The sequence below is a fragment of the Microtus pennsylvanicus genome, chromosome 8 (assembly GCF_037038515.1).
Source record: "Microtus pennsylvanicus isolate mMicPen1 chromosome 8, mMicPen1.hap1, whole genome shotgun sequence".
NCBI classification, from domain to species: domain Eukaryota; kingdom Metazoa; phylum Chordata; class Mammalia; order Rodentia; family Cricetidae; genus Microtus; species Microtus pennsylvanicus.
In genome coordinates, this window is record NC_134586.1 from 59,571,312 (window position 1) to 59,585,676 (window position 14,365).

At 44.8% G+C, this 14,365-nt stretch overlaps 1 protein-coding gene across 1 annotated transcript in view; it reads left to right on the forward strand.

Moving 5' to 3' along the window:
* Positions 1-234: 234 nt before the first annotated feature.
* The window catches only part of Gmcl1 (germ cell-less 1, spermatogenesis associated), a 39,340-nt gene continuing 25,209 nt past the window's right edge, over positions 235-14,365 (forward strand). The window contains exons 1-4 of the mRNA XM_075983589.1: positions 235-674; positions 9,798-9,921; positions 12,443-12,539; positions 14,051-14,148. Coding sequence (XP_075839704.1) covers positions 415-674; positions 9,798-9,921; positions 12,443-12,539; positions 14,051-14,148 — 579 coding nt within the window. The 5' untranslated portion in view covers positions 235-414. The remainder of the gene's footprint in view (positions 675-9,797; positions 9,922-12,442; positions 12,540-14,050; positions 14,149-14,365) is intronic.

Genomic DNA, 14,365 nt, shown 5'->3' on the forward strand with positions numbered 1-14,365 from the left:
CGAGGAAGCTCGCGGGAAGAATCAACTACAGGGGTCCCCAAACCCGTCGAGCACAAGCACCCAGCGCCCACGCCCCTATGTTAACGCCGGAAGCACTGAAGGTTCGTCCGCACCCGGGCTAAGCTCGGCAGAGGCGTGTCCGACGCTCGCGCATGCGCGATCTTGCCGAGAAGGTTCCACCCCTTCCGGGGGCTCGCCGCACGCATGCGCTCTGCGGCGCGCGCTTTGTTGCGAGAACGAGGGGGCGAGGTCTTGAGGAGCCGGCGGCTGTGGCGCGGCGGGCGGGGCGGAGGATGGAGATGATGACTGCGTTCTCGGCGACGGTTGGGGCTGTGCGCGAGGCGGCTGCCGAGTAGGTGGTGGGGCGTCAGGCATGGCGGGGCGGCCCCTTGGCGCTCCCTAGGCGCCGGAGTCATGGGCGCGCTGAGCAGCCGGGTGCTGCGGCCCGCGGGGCGCGCTGAGCAGCCCGAACCCGCGTCCGGTTCTGAGGGCGCGTCCCGCTGGTCAGAAGCGGGCGAGGATGCGGCCCAGGGCTTCTGTTACTGTCCGGGCGGCCGCAAGCGCAAGCGCAACAGCGGCGCATTCTGCTACTGCCACCCCGACTCCGAGACAGACGAGGATGAGGACGAGGACGAGGGCGACGAGCAGCAGCGGCTGCTAAACACCCCGCGCAGGTACCGAGCTACGGGCAGCCGGTGCCCTTGACAGGAGAGTGCGGGGCGGCCGCGCGGGGAGGGTCGGTGTGGGAGCTGAGCTCGTGCGGGGCAGACCTGAGATCAGTGCGGAAGCCGGCGCGTGCTGGGCAACTGGGGTCAGTGCAGGAGCTGGGCGTCTGCAGACAGACCTGGGGTCAGTACGGGAGCTGGACGTTTGCAGGCAGACCTGGGGTCAGTACGGAAGCTGGACGTTTGCAGACAGACCTGGGGTCAGTGCAGGAGCTGGACGTTTGCAGACAGACCTGGGGTCAGTACGGGAGCTGGGCGTCTGCAGACAGACCTGGGGTCAGTACGGGAGCTGGGCGTCTGCAGACAAACCTGGGGTCAGTGCGGGAGCTGGACGTTTGCAGACAGACCTGGGGTCAGTGCGGGAGGTGGACGTTTGCAGACAGACCTGGGGTCAGTGCGGGAGGTGGACGTTTGCAGACAGACCTGGGGTCAGTGCGGGAGGTGGACGCCTGCAGACAGTCCTGGGTTCAGTGCGGGAGGTGGACGTATGCGGACAAACCTGGGATCAGTGCGGGAGGTGGACGTTTGCAACAGACTTGGGGTCAGCGCGGCAGGTGGACGTCTGCAGACAGACTTGGGGTCAGCGCGGCAGGTGGGCGTTTGCAGACAGACCTGGGGTCAGTGCAGGAGGTGGACATTTGCAACAGACCTGGGGTCAGTGCGGGAGCTGAAGAGCCTAGGGTTCTGCACTTTACCCAGAATCTTCCTGAATGTCAGAGCCTCAACCTGGGACAGAAAGGACTAGCCAGAGCATCTGCGGACATCCCTAGTGTGCCTTTGCTTTCTGAGTAGGTAGCCACAGGAAAACTTGCCTGGCATGGACACCTCTCTGTGTCTACTTGACGGACCAGTGATTGCACATGTGAAGACTGGCAGTCCTGTACGTTCCCCCGAATTAAGAATAAAGGCTTGTCAGAGTAGACTTCTTGATGTAGGCTCTGATCTGTGTAGGTTGCCTAAGATTTTTGAGGGAAGAATTGAAAAAAAAAGTAAATTGCTTGTAAAGTAAATGTGGCTTACACCAGAATGTACTTTCATATAAGGAATATATTTGCTCTTTTTTCTCTTTTAAGGTCAATGTTAGAATCACACAGATGTAATTTTTAATGAAATTTTTAAAAACTTATATGCTCAGTATTTTGCTACACATGCATTGCATTTTAGTTGACAAAAAAGTCTAGGTGCTGGAGATGTGGCTCAGTGGCAGAGCTAACATATAAATAGCGTAGGTAAAAACCAGATTGATATAAAACCCTGTCATTAGGGTTTATGTGTGAATGTATTTACAAGGTGGATGTACAGAAAAATCGAAATACTATTTCCACCTCATAAAGTTGCACAGATTTAGCCCAGCAAAGTGGCACAAGCCCGTCACATGTAAAGTCTGGTGGCCGAGACAGGAGGATCTTAAGTTGGAGGTCAGCCTGGGCCAGAGAGTGAGTTCAAGACCTTCCGGGGTTATATATGGTGACCCGAGAGAGAAGGGAGAGGAGGAAGGGGCTGGGGAGTGTTGAGAGTGCTCAAGTATTTAGACCTAAGAATGAGCACAAATGAAGTAGCTGAATTTTTTTTTAAGATTTATTTTTACTTATGTGTATGTCTGTATGTGGGTTTGTGCACATTCCTGCAGAGTCCAGGTATCCAGGGTGGTGGATTCCCTGGGACTAGAGTTACAGGGATGTTGTGAGCCCCTAATATGGATGCTGGGAATTGTACTTGGATCCTGAATAAGAGCGATATATGCTCTTCACTCCTGAGTCACCTCTACAGGCCCACAGTGCCTGCCTTTTGTGCACTCAGTAAGTATTAGAACTCTTTGATGAACTGACCCTTATGTCATAAGATGTGCATTCTTTATTTAGCCTTAGCGACTTAGCCACTCCCACTTCCTTTTGATAATTGATGTACCTGCTCCATCCTTTTCTAACCTATATCCCACATCCCATCAACCAACCACCCCATCAGACATCCCCTCCCATAACCCAGTGCCTTAGCCATTCTATGTAAACTCTACTGACAAACTATTTCCCCGGCAGCATCTTTTCACAGATGTGCCTGCATATGGAGGGTCTTTCAGTATTGCTCTCCACCTTACCTTTTTGAGGCAGGGTCACTTTACTAAAGTGGAGGGTCATTGATTGCTAATCGAGCCAGCCAGCAAGGTCCAAGGATCTGCCTGTTTCCCCCTACCCCATTAGGATTACTGATGCTGGCAATTCAATTTGGGTTGCTATCTTCACCCCCACCCTCACCCCCATTCCTGCTTACCCCCTATTCAACTCAGGTCTTTGTGCTTGAAAAGCACTTTCTTGTCTGAGTAACTGCCCAGCCCCTGTTTGTGTATATATTTAAGGTAGGTATGTATACAACATATAATTGAATCTTGCTTTTTAAAAAAAAAAAATCCAGTAAGACAGTCTATGCCTTTTGAGTAGTTTGTAGACCATGTATGTTTAATGTAATTGTTGAAATATATGACAGAGCACACATTTTAAAGAAGAGAAACTGATCTGAAAAAGGAAATTTTAATATAAATCTTACTAACAAAGAATAGGAAATTAACTATTAAAGACAAAATATAAGAAGAAAAGATCTTTTTTTAAAAAGTACAGGACACATACCTATAATCTCAGCACTCAGGAGGCTGGGACAGGAGACTCAAGGTTCAAGGACAACCTAGGTTATGTTGTGAGACCCTGTTTCAAAAAAAAAAAAGAAAAGAAAAGCATGTCAGAGTTCAGCGTGTGAGTGTCTAGTAGATGTCTGACTGCAGAGATGAAGGTGTAAGAAAATTCTTGGCTCCGTAATCTGGGTTGCTGATTCTGATTCCTTGTCAGGTTGTCCGTTGTGCTTGCCCACCTCAACAAACCTGCTTGTGAAAAGCTTTAACTCCTGTGCCCACCCCTCAACTAACCCTTCTGCTAACTGCCTGTCTTTTACATGGACACAGTGCTAACATTCACACTGTTCCGCAGCAGATTTTCTGCATCGTGTTCACAGGTTATTTGTAAAGAAATGGAAATCTAGTGAGCAGGTGTATTCTGACTGTATAAGCCAGTCACTGATAGCAGGCTGTGGACAAGGCTTACAGAGCACTCTTCTCGGGCCTATGTCAGGGGAAGCATTTGCTAACCTCATGGTTAGACTAAACTTTCACCTTTTGGAATGCAGTGTCGCCGATCCATGTTGGGACTGAGCCCAGGACTTCATGGATGGTAGGCAAGCACTCTGTCCTATGAGCTACATTCCTAGCCTCTGGGGTCTTTTCTTACCTCCTGTCAAGTGCTTCCAGCTGGGCTGTTTCTGTTTGTATTTTATTTACATGAATATATCTACATAAATATCTACATTTATTTTTGTTTGAGGAAGGCATTGCAACAGTACATGTACAGAGATCAGAAGACAGCTTGAGGGGTCTGTTTTCCCCTTTGACCATGTGGATTTTAGGGCTTGATGTCCACTCTTCAGGTCTGGTGGGCACGGCCTTTACCCGCTGAGCCATCTCACCCACTCCCTCCCTTCAGTGTCTCATTGTGTAGCTCTGGCTGGCCTGGGAGTCACAGAGATCTCACTACCACTATCCCCGCCTGATCCTGGGGTCGAAGTCAGTGTCGCCATGCCTGGCCTGGCCCCCTTTTAAAAGTTTCTTGTTGTCCTAGGGTTTCTCGCTGCATAAAATAATAATATCCTGCCGGGCGGTGGTGGCGCACGCCTTTAATCCCAGCACTCGGGAGGCAGAGGCAGGCGGATCTCTGTGAGTTCGAGACCAGCCTGGTCTACAGAGCTAATTCCAGGACAGGCTCCAAAACCACAGAGAAACCCTGTCTCGAAAAAACCAAAAAAAAAAAAAATAATAATAATAATAAAAATATCCTTTTATTGTGTTTTGAGATTTTTCTCACTCTTTTGAGGTACGCTTGCATGGAACCCATCTTTGAACTCTAGACTGCCTACAAGGGCCTACCCTTTCCTCCAGTCTGAGTCTGCCTGCTTCTAATTATTATAACTGAGGTTCTCAGTAGTTCAGTAGCTTCTCCCCCTTTCTTTCTCCTTTCTTTCTTTCTTTCTTTTTTTTTTTTAAGTTTTGGTTTTCAAGACAGGGTTTCTCTATAGCTTTGGAGTCTGTCCTAAAACTCGCTTTGTAGACCAGGCTGGTCTTGAACTCACAGATGTCTGCACTTCTCTACCTCCCAAGTGCTGGGATTAAAGAAGTACCCCTCACCCCCAGCGTTGTCATTTCAGTGAACTACATCTTCAGATATTTTCTCATGAAAGAGTGGAGAAGGTGATTATTTTTGCTTATATAAATGTAAACTTAGTCTCTGTTTTTTCCCTCTGACTGCTTTATATGACTTTCCATATCTTTAAACATCTACTCTTTTTATAGCTTTTATTTTTTAAATTAAAATATAATTACATCATTTTCCTCCTTCCCTTTAACCTTTCCCCTGTATCCACCTACTCTTGCTCTCTCTCAAATACATGACCTCTATCCTCTCTAAATATATAATGCAGCCTGTTGAGTCTGTATAATGTTGCGTTTATGAGTGTGATTTGGGGGCTGATCACTAGTATTGGATAATCAACTCAAGGACCCTCCCCGGGGAAGACAGTATTTCTCCAGCTCTCAGCATTCCTTAGTTGCCTGTAGCTCTTCATCTAGAGTCAAGGCTCAATGACAGGTCCCTCTTCCAGGTTAGTGTGCCTGTTGGTATTATCCTTTTCAGGTCTTGTTTAGGCAGCTATATTGGTGAGGTGTCTGTCTATCTTTGAAGCTTCTTTGATATTTCTAGGACACAAAAATCTCTCAGCAAATTTTCTGTTCCTCTGGCTCTTCCAGTCTTTCTTACCCTGTGATTACTGAACCTTAGGTGCAGAAGTCTTCTTTTTTAAAAAATTATTGGGTTTTTTTGTTGTTGCTGTTGTTGTTGAGAGTTTTTTGTTTGTTTTGCTTGTTTTTCAAGACAGGGTTTCTCTGTGTAGCTTTGAATCCTGTCCTGTAACTCACTCTGTAGATCAAGCTGGCCTCAAACTCAGCAGAGATCTGCCTGCTTCTGCCTCCCAAGTGCTGCGATTAAAGGTGTGTGCCACCACAGCCCAGCTGAAACAATTACTGTATTTTTATTTGGTGTGTGTATACATGTGCGTACATATTCCCTTGTAGAGGTCAGAGGACGGGAAATTGACTCTCCTATTTCACATGAAGGTCCCAGGCATCAAACTTGAGTCCTTAGACTTGGCAACAGGTATCTTTACCCACAGAGCCTTTGATGGTATGATACTGTCTTTGCCTTCTTGCCTAAGCATAGATGAAGATTTGACCCTAGTCTAATTCTGTTTTCTTTTTAGTTGACCATATTTTTTCTCCTCTGAACTTTTGAAAGTATTTTCTTTGGTATTTTAGAATATAATGAATGCTTCTAATTGTGAGTCTTTTGGCAGCGTGGTATTGGTGAACCCTGACAATCCAGACTCACGTGCTTGTCTTTAAATATCTCTTTCTTGTTCTGAGCAATTCTCCGCTATTGCACCCATTATCATTTCATAAGCACGGTCATTTGAGAATTACAGGCATACGAATATATATTTTTAAAAATTCCTGTTTCCCTGTGCTGTGAGTTTCCTTTGGGACTCTTGCTCGCTCTTTTCCTTGACTTTCATGTTTCTACTTAGTTTCAGCTGTCAACTTGACAACCTAGTGTTATGTGAGGGAGTCTGAATTGGAACATTTCTTGAAGCATATGGAGCATTTTTGTGATTGCTTAATTGATATTGAAAGACTATTCTTAGTTGTCAACTCAGCTACATCTCGAATTAACTAAAACCTAAGGGGCTGGGTACACCTGTGAGGTGTTTTTTCTTAATTAAATCATTTGAAGTGGGAAGACTCACTTTTAATCTTGATCTTTTGAGGTAGTATGATATACCTTTAAATCTTTCATCTGGGCCACACCTTCTCGGCAGCCTCATGAGCTGAACCACTACTGAATTTTTGGACCTTCTGTTGGTAGCTTAGCAGGACCACAGCCTAAAAACTGTTCTGATAAATCACCCTTATAAGTGTGTGTGTGTGTGTGTGTGTGTGTGTGTGTGTGCGCGCGCGCGCGCGCGTGTTTTGTCTAGAGAACCCTGTTAATGCAATGCTGATTCCAGACACAGGTGAAGCAGTGATTTCCTCTTGTTTTGTTTCATGACAGGGTCTCATTCAGACTTGCTGTTTAGCCAAGACTGACTTTGAACTCTTGATCTGCTGTCTTAGGAGCACTGAGGTTATGGGTATGCACCACCACACCCAGTTATTTTCCTGTTGTTGTGGCAAAACACCCTGACAAAACAGTTTGAGGAAGAAATTTATTTAGCTGACAATTCCAGCTTAGGGTCCATCATTGCAGGGAAATCAAGGTGGCAGGAACTGGAAGCAACTGGCACATTGTATGCAGAGTCAAGAGCAAAGAACAGTGAATTAACACAATGCATTCTCTGCTTCCTCCATGTTTACCCAGTTTAGAAATCTTTTTAGGGAATGGTACCACCCAAAATGTTGATCTTCCCACCTTAATTAACTTAAGATAACCCTCAGACAAATCTCTCCTTGAGATTTTATTCTCGGGTAGATCTAGTTTGTGTCAAGTTAACAATTAGAACTACCACACTCAGCGATTATTTGGTTTCTGTTGTGGTGGTGGTTATCTTTATATGTATGGATGCTTTACAGGAACCTTGTGCATGCAGTAGTACCCTCAGAGACCAGAAGAGGTCACCAGATCCCCTGGGACTGGAGTTACAGACTATTGGGAACAGCTATGTAGTCGCTGGAAATCAAACTACGGTCCAGTGCTCTTAACCACAGAGCCATCTGTCAGGCCCAGAGATTTTAAAAAGTTTAAACTACTAGGAAAGCTACCAGAAGTCATCAGAAATTTTAGGATAAGTTAGTTTGGGCTGGAGATGCCTCAGCAGTTAAGAGCACTTGCTTCATTATCGTGAGAACTGGAATTCATATATGAACCCAGCACCCATGTAACAAACCAGCTATGCTGTGCGTATATACCTGCAGCCCCAGCTCTGGGGGAGGCAGGAGGGAGACATGGACTGGAGGATCTTGGGGGCTTTCTGTTTTTCAATTTATCAGAAAATATAAGCTCCAGGTTCAGGGAGAGAACCCGCCTTAAAGGAACAGTAGAGCTGGGCATTAGTGGTGCACACCTTTAATCCCAGCACTCAGGAGGCAGAGGCAGGTGGATCTCCAAGTAGGAGGCCAGCCGCTTGGTCTACAGAGCGAGTTCTAGGACAGCCAGGACTACATAGGAAAACCCTGTCTCAAAAAACAAACAAAAAAGCAGGGAGAGTGATAAAGAAGGACTTCTACCACCCTCCTGTGACCTCTTCATTTCACAGGCATGCTTGTATACAGATGCACAGACACATATGTAAATAAATAACATCTTTTAAAATTATGTATTTTAAAACTGGATCACTCTCTGTTGGCTGTTGGCCCCCATTCTCTTACTTACTGGATCATCTAAAGCAGAGATTGCGAACTTTTTTTTGAGCAAGGATTCCATGTAGTCTAGGCTAGCCTTGTGCTCACTATTGACCAGAATATGGCCTTGAACTCCTGGTTGTTTTTCCTGTACCTCCCCAGTGCTGGAGTACAGACTTGATCCATTATATCTGGTGTATACAGTGGTGGGGATTGAACCCAAAGGCCTTGTGCATGCTGTCAAAGCACTCTACCAACTGAGCTATGTCTGCAAGACTGTGTTTGCCAAGCTTTTACAACTCAGCTCTTCTACTAAAATAAATCTTGTACAAAAGTCTATATATTTGCAGATACAGTCGGTGGTGCTCTGGGTGGGGTTACAGGGTGTCCATATTTTATGGCCCTGCCCTTACTCATGGCCCCTAATCTGCTTATCTGATGGAGGAGGGTCATCTGTCTATGTGTTACTTTCATTGGCTAATAAAGAAACTGCCTTGGCCCTTTGATAGGACAGAAAATTAGGTAGGTGGAGTAGACAGAACAGAATGCTAGGAAGATGGGAAGTGAGGTCAGACGCCATGGAGCCAGCCGCCAGGTCAGACATGCTGAATCTTTCCCGGTAAGCCACCACCTCGTGGTGCTACACAGATTATTAGATATGGGTAAATCAAGATGTGAGAATTAGCCAATAAGAGGCTAGAGCTAATGGGCCAGGCAGTGTTTAAATGAATACAGTTTGTATGTTGTTATTTCTGGGGCTAAGCTAGCCAGGCAGGAGCCGGGCAGGACAAAAAGCCGGCCTGCTCCCCTCACTACACTTATCCTTTGAGCATAGTTCTGAAAAGCTTTGATCGAGGGTTGCAAACCATTTATTTGTCTAGTGGGGAAAACTGTGAGTTTAAAATTAGTTATAATTATTTTAGTTTGGAGCTGAAATAAGTTTGAATGTATTTTTTTCTTTTTTTGTATTGCTGAGGATTGAACCAGGGCCTTATACATTCAAGGCAAGCACCCTACCAACTGGATTCTAGTTAAGCAACAGTTACTGCAGCAGTATGGAATCTTCCATAGCACTAGTTGTCTTTTCAAGACATGTTTTCTCTATGTAATCCTTGCTGTCCTGAAACTCACTCTGTAGACCAGACTGGCCTCAAAGTCACAGAGATCTGCCTTCTTCTGCCTCCATGAGTGCTGGGATTAAAGGCATGCACCCCAGGCGCCCAGCTTAAAGCACTGGTTTCTAAACAAGGAAATAAGCAAAGTGTGATTGCTCACCTGTCTTTGTTTATTGAGCAAATAGCTTAAATTGATTTAGAACCAACAATTTATAAAGAATAGCTGGAGATATCTCTCTCCTGCTTTACCTGTCTGCTGATAGTAAGAGCACCCATTGTAGCCTCTGTTGACATGTCTCTTCCTCCTCGTTCATACTGTGGGTAAGTTGGATCTTTCAGAAGTGGGACAAAAGTGGTATATGGAAATCAGTGAGATGTTGCCTGTTTTGATGTGCTGGTATTGGACAGGGCCTAGTGATGCTAGTGGTCTACCACTGAGCTGTTTGCTTATATCATTTTGTGTTTTCTTAACAGGAAAAAGCTAAAGAGCACATCTAAGTACATCTATCAAACGTTGTTTTTGAATGGTGAGAACAGTGACATTAAGATCTGTGCTCTAGGTGAAGAGTGGAGCTTACACAAAATCTATTTATGTCAAGTGAGTATTCCCCTGATGAAAACATCAGGCTGAGGAGCTGCTTGGAGAAGCCTGGGCTCTCTGGGGTGTGTTCTGCTGTTTGGTTGAGTTTCATAGTGAGCTCTCCCCTAGTGAAGTATCTGCTGGAAAGAAAGATGGTGGGCCCTGCAGGTGAAAGCTGACTGTTGCCTCTTTGTTGTCAAGAAGTTTGTTTTAGGGCTGGAGAGGTGGCTCAGAGGTTAAGAGAACTTGCAGTGAAGAGGCTAGCAAGTCTGCTTTTCATCCCGCACGGCTAGCTTAGCCCCAGAATAATTACACGGAAAAGTGTATTCACTTAAACACTGCCTGGCCCATTAGTTGTAGCCTCTTATCGGCTAATTCTCACATCTTGATTAATCCATTTCAAATAATCTGTGTAGCACCACGAGGTGGTGGCTTACCAGGAAAGATTCAGCATTTCTGACCTGGCAGCTGGCTCCATGGCGTCTGCCTCATTGCCTTCTTCCCAGCATTCTGTTCTGTCTACTCCACCTACCTATGTTCTGACCTATCAGGCCAAGCAGTTTTCTTTATTAGTTAACCAACGAAAGCAACAGATAGATAGAAGACCCACCTACATCAAGAACTGACTGCTCTTCCAGAGGTCCTGAGTTAGATTCCCAGCACCTGTACAGCTGCTCACAACTACCTACAATGAGATTTGGTGCCCTCTTTTAGTATGCAAGCATACATGGAGGCAGGGAACTGTATACATAATAAATAAATAAATCTTTTAAAAATAAATTTGTTTTAGTGCCTTTTGCTGAAAAATGGAAGAATTGGGGAGAAAATCTGTAACATTCAGGTTAAGGTTATTAAATTTATTTTATAACAATTAGAATACATTTCTCTGAAATGTTGCTCTTTATAGAAAGTGAATGGGAAATTAATGCTTACTAGAAAATCCAGTGGTGTTAAAAACAAAACCTGCAAGTGGTGATTTCATTTATCTGATGTGCTGGGTTTTTTTAATATTTCTTATTGTTTATTTACTTTATTTTATGTGCACTGGTGTGAAGGTGTCAGATCCCCTAGAACTGGATCTTTAGACAGTTGTGAGCTGCCATGTGGGTGTTGGGAACTGAATCCAGGTCCTCTGGAAGAGCAGTCAGTGCTCTTAACCGCTGAGCTATCTCTCCAGCCCCTAATGTGCTGTTTTTTGAGGCAGGGTTTCTCTGTGTAACAACCCTGGCTGTCCTGGAACTCGATCTGTAGAACAGGCTGGCCTTGAACTCACAGACTGCCTTCCAAGTACTAGGATTAAAGGCATGCCCCACCACCACCCAACATTGATCAAAACTTTTAAAATTTATTTTTGAACAAGTTTACTTTGTTTTGAAGAATATAGTTCAGAATATTTTAAGAAAGGAAGGAAAGAGGAGAACCTTTTAAAATCCCAAAGAATATAATCAGGGTATACATCAAAATACCAATCTTTATTATATCTGTCTTTTGAATCCCTTTAGGTCTCTTACTGACCTAAAGGTGAGGTGGCCTCTGTGAAACCAGATTAGTCATCACAAATCATGCAGCACCTTCAGACAGAAACCATCGTCTATGTCCTTGTTATGGGCCATAGTCAACAGCTGGCCTCAGGTGTAACAACTCTGTTACTAATATTCGGAAAAAAGACAGCTGCATCCGTACTGAACATGTAAAGCTTTTGTCACCCCCTAAAAAACAGTGATATATATATATCACATTTACACTATACTAGGCATGACAAGCCACCTGCGGGGATGTAAAGAGTGTGAGCCTATGCACAGTCAGGGCAGAGCTGAGGCACTGGAGCGTGATTTACTGCTAACCGTCCTGGAGCACAGATGCAAACAAATGAGCACAAATGCTGAGGAATGCCCTGTTTCCCTCTATTTCAGTTATTTATATATTTTTGATGTGGAATGGAACTTTTAATTAGTTAATATTTCATCTGTTCTAAAGAACTACAGTGCTAATTATGAGGAATAGATACGGTAGGTAACAGTAGATGTCGCCCATGTTGGAATTCAGAAACAACTGTGGTCACATAAAACTAAATAGTGGGTCTTGTATGTCTTTGGGATACATTCTTTCTGGTCCAGTCTGGGAGTACTCTGGATCTTTAATCACTTTGAGACCACAGGGAGAAGTTAGTAGTTTGAAGAGGCCTTGTTTCCTCAGCTCTCCTGAATACAGAATCATACACCCACTGTGTGTGCTGTTGCTTGTGAGAAATCTATGGTGTGCTGACCGGTGAGAAGCTGACCAGTTCCATGGTGACGCAGTTTGGGACTCTGATAGTAGTTAAGAATCTGGTTTAGCAGTGTCAGGATGAACATGTTGTTAGTTCATTCTCCATAATGACCGTATTTTAATTTGTTTTCTCCTGTAGATGTTTTGATGCTCTTTTTCTCTTGAAGTGGAATGTTAGATCAGTTTTGATTAGGTAGCTGCTTGGAGTTAGAAATGATAAAATACTAGCTAATGACAAATGTACTAGCTAATCATTGACTTCTTTTTCTAGTCTGGCTACTTCTCTAGCATGTTCAGTGGTTCTTGGAAAGAATCCAGCATGAATATTATTGAACTGGAGATTCCTGACCAGAACATTGATATAGAAGGTATGCGCTCCATAATTATCAATGTATAAAAATCATAAAAATGTAGCCTTACTATTCCTTGATGAAAAATTTCCTGGCCTTATAGGCTGGGGGAAGTTGTGTTATCTGCTGAAAGGGAAGATTTCCAATTAATTCACTCCATAGTTTGTTTTGTCCTTCCTGTCTCTATTTGTCACCGGAGTCCAATCAATCTGCCCATGTGTCTGTGGATGAGAAGGATGCGGGAGAGGAAATAGAAGGTGGGACTACTTTTTAAAGGATGTATTGAGAGGTGGGAGTATAGTTAGGGTTAGAGTACTTTCCTACCCTGTACAGGGTTTGATCTCTAACACCAAAAAATAAAAATAAATGGTATGTAAGGATCTTTTGTGGAGCAATAAGCATATGAATCTTTAGCAGCCTGTTTCCAAGCTCAGAGGATCTGTGGCTGCGGAAGCAAGGCTAGGGAGGAGGTAAGGGCTGTGAAAGCATCTCAGTGAGCCTCATGCAGATCATCGTCTCCTGTCCCTATCCTGCTTCTCCTGCTCATCTCATTTGATAGGCCAAGTGGAGAAGCCCAGGCCCTGCTCCATAGGCAAAGAAGCTTAAGGCATTCACAAAGCAAACCGAGGAGCATTGATGAGAGAAGCACTGGAAGAGGAGCAGACTTAGCTGTGAGGAGCTGGGCTTGAGTGGCACAGACATGGCCAGGAGTTAAACTGACACCTTGGTGGCCTGGTACTATGGGTGTGTAGTGCAGGCACTGAGGAGGGTCAGGCAGGAGGATTGCTGTGAATTGGAGACCAGCCTGAGATATATATATATATAGTGAGTGGGCTCTGAAGTGATAGTTCATTTGTATTTTAATAAATAAAGCTTGCCTGGAGATCAGAGAGTAAAACAGCCTCCCTAGTCTGCCTTGCAGACCAGGCAGTAGTGACACACATCTTTAATCCCCATAGCCACACTAGTTGCCATAGAAACTGGGTGGTAGTGGTGCACACCTTTAATCCCAGTCTAGAGAGGAATATAAGATGGAAGGAGACAGGTCTCAGCTCAGTCTCATTCTGAGATTCCTGGAGGCAGGACTGCCATTTCAGACTGAGGTAGAGATAAGAACCAGTGGCTGGTTGTTTTGTTTTTCTGACTTTCAGGTTGAACCCCAGTATCTGTCTCTGGGTGTTTATTAATTGTGCTACAGAGCTCCTTACCTGCTCCCCTAAAGAAAATACTATCATGGAGTGATGGGCTGTGTACCTACACTTAGTGATGGATCCACTCACTAGTTCTGATACAACTATGCTCCAGGCCTCAATCCTAACTACTGACTATGTTAAGATTATAGAGAGAAGAGTATGGCAGGAATGGGCAGAAGCCACCGCAGCAAGCACTGTTATGTGATAATACCATCAGTAGCCATGTCTGCCATTTAATGGTGCTTCACTAGGTGCATACTAATGTCCTTGCTGCTTTCACAGGAGCCTCACACTTGCAGGGAGCATTTCAATATATGTGTGCACTTTTGCTTTCAGCACTGCAGGTTGCATTTGGCTCACTGTATCGAGATGACGTCTTAATAAAACCCAGCCGTGTTGTCGCCATCTTGGCTGCAGCTTGCATGCTGCAGTTGGTGAGTATGCCACCACTCAATGGTGTCACAGTGCCTGGAATATCTTGGTGCACACCTCTAAACAGAAGTGAAATTCTGCTTTTTTCAGTCTTTAAAGCAAAATGTATAAATACGCCATTTGTTAGAAATTGTTGAAATACTCAACCAAAGCTGTTTAGTTAAATCGAGGGCTTTAATCTCTGTGAGAAGTAGGTGGAGTAGATATACCTCCTTGGTG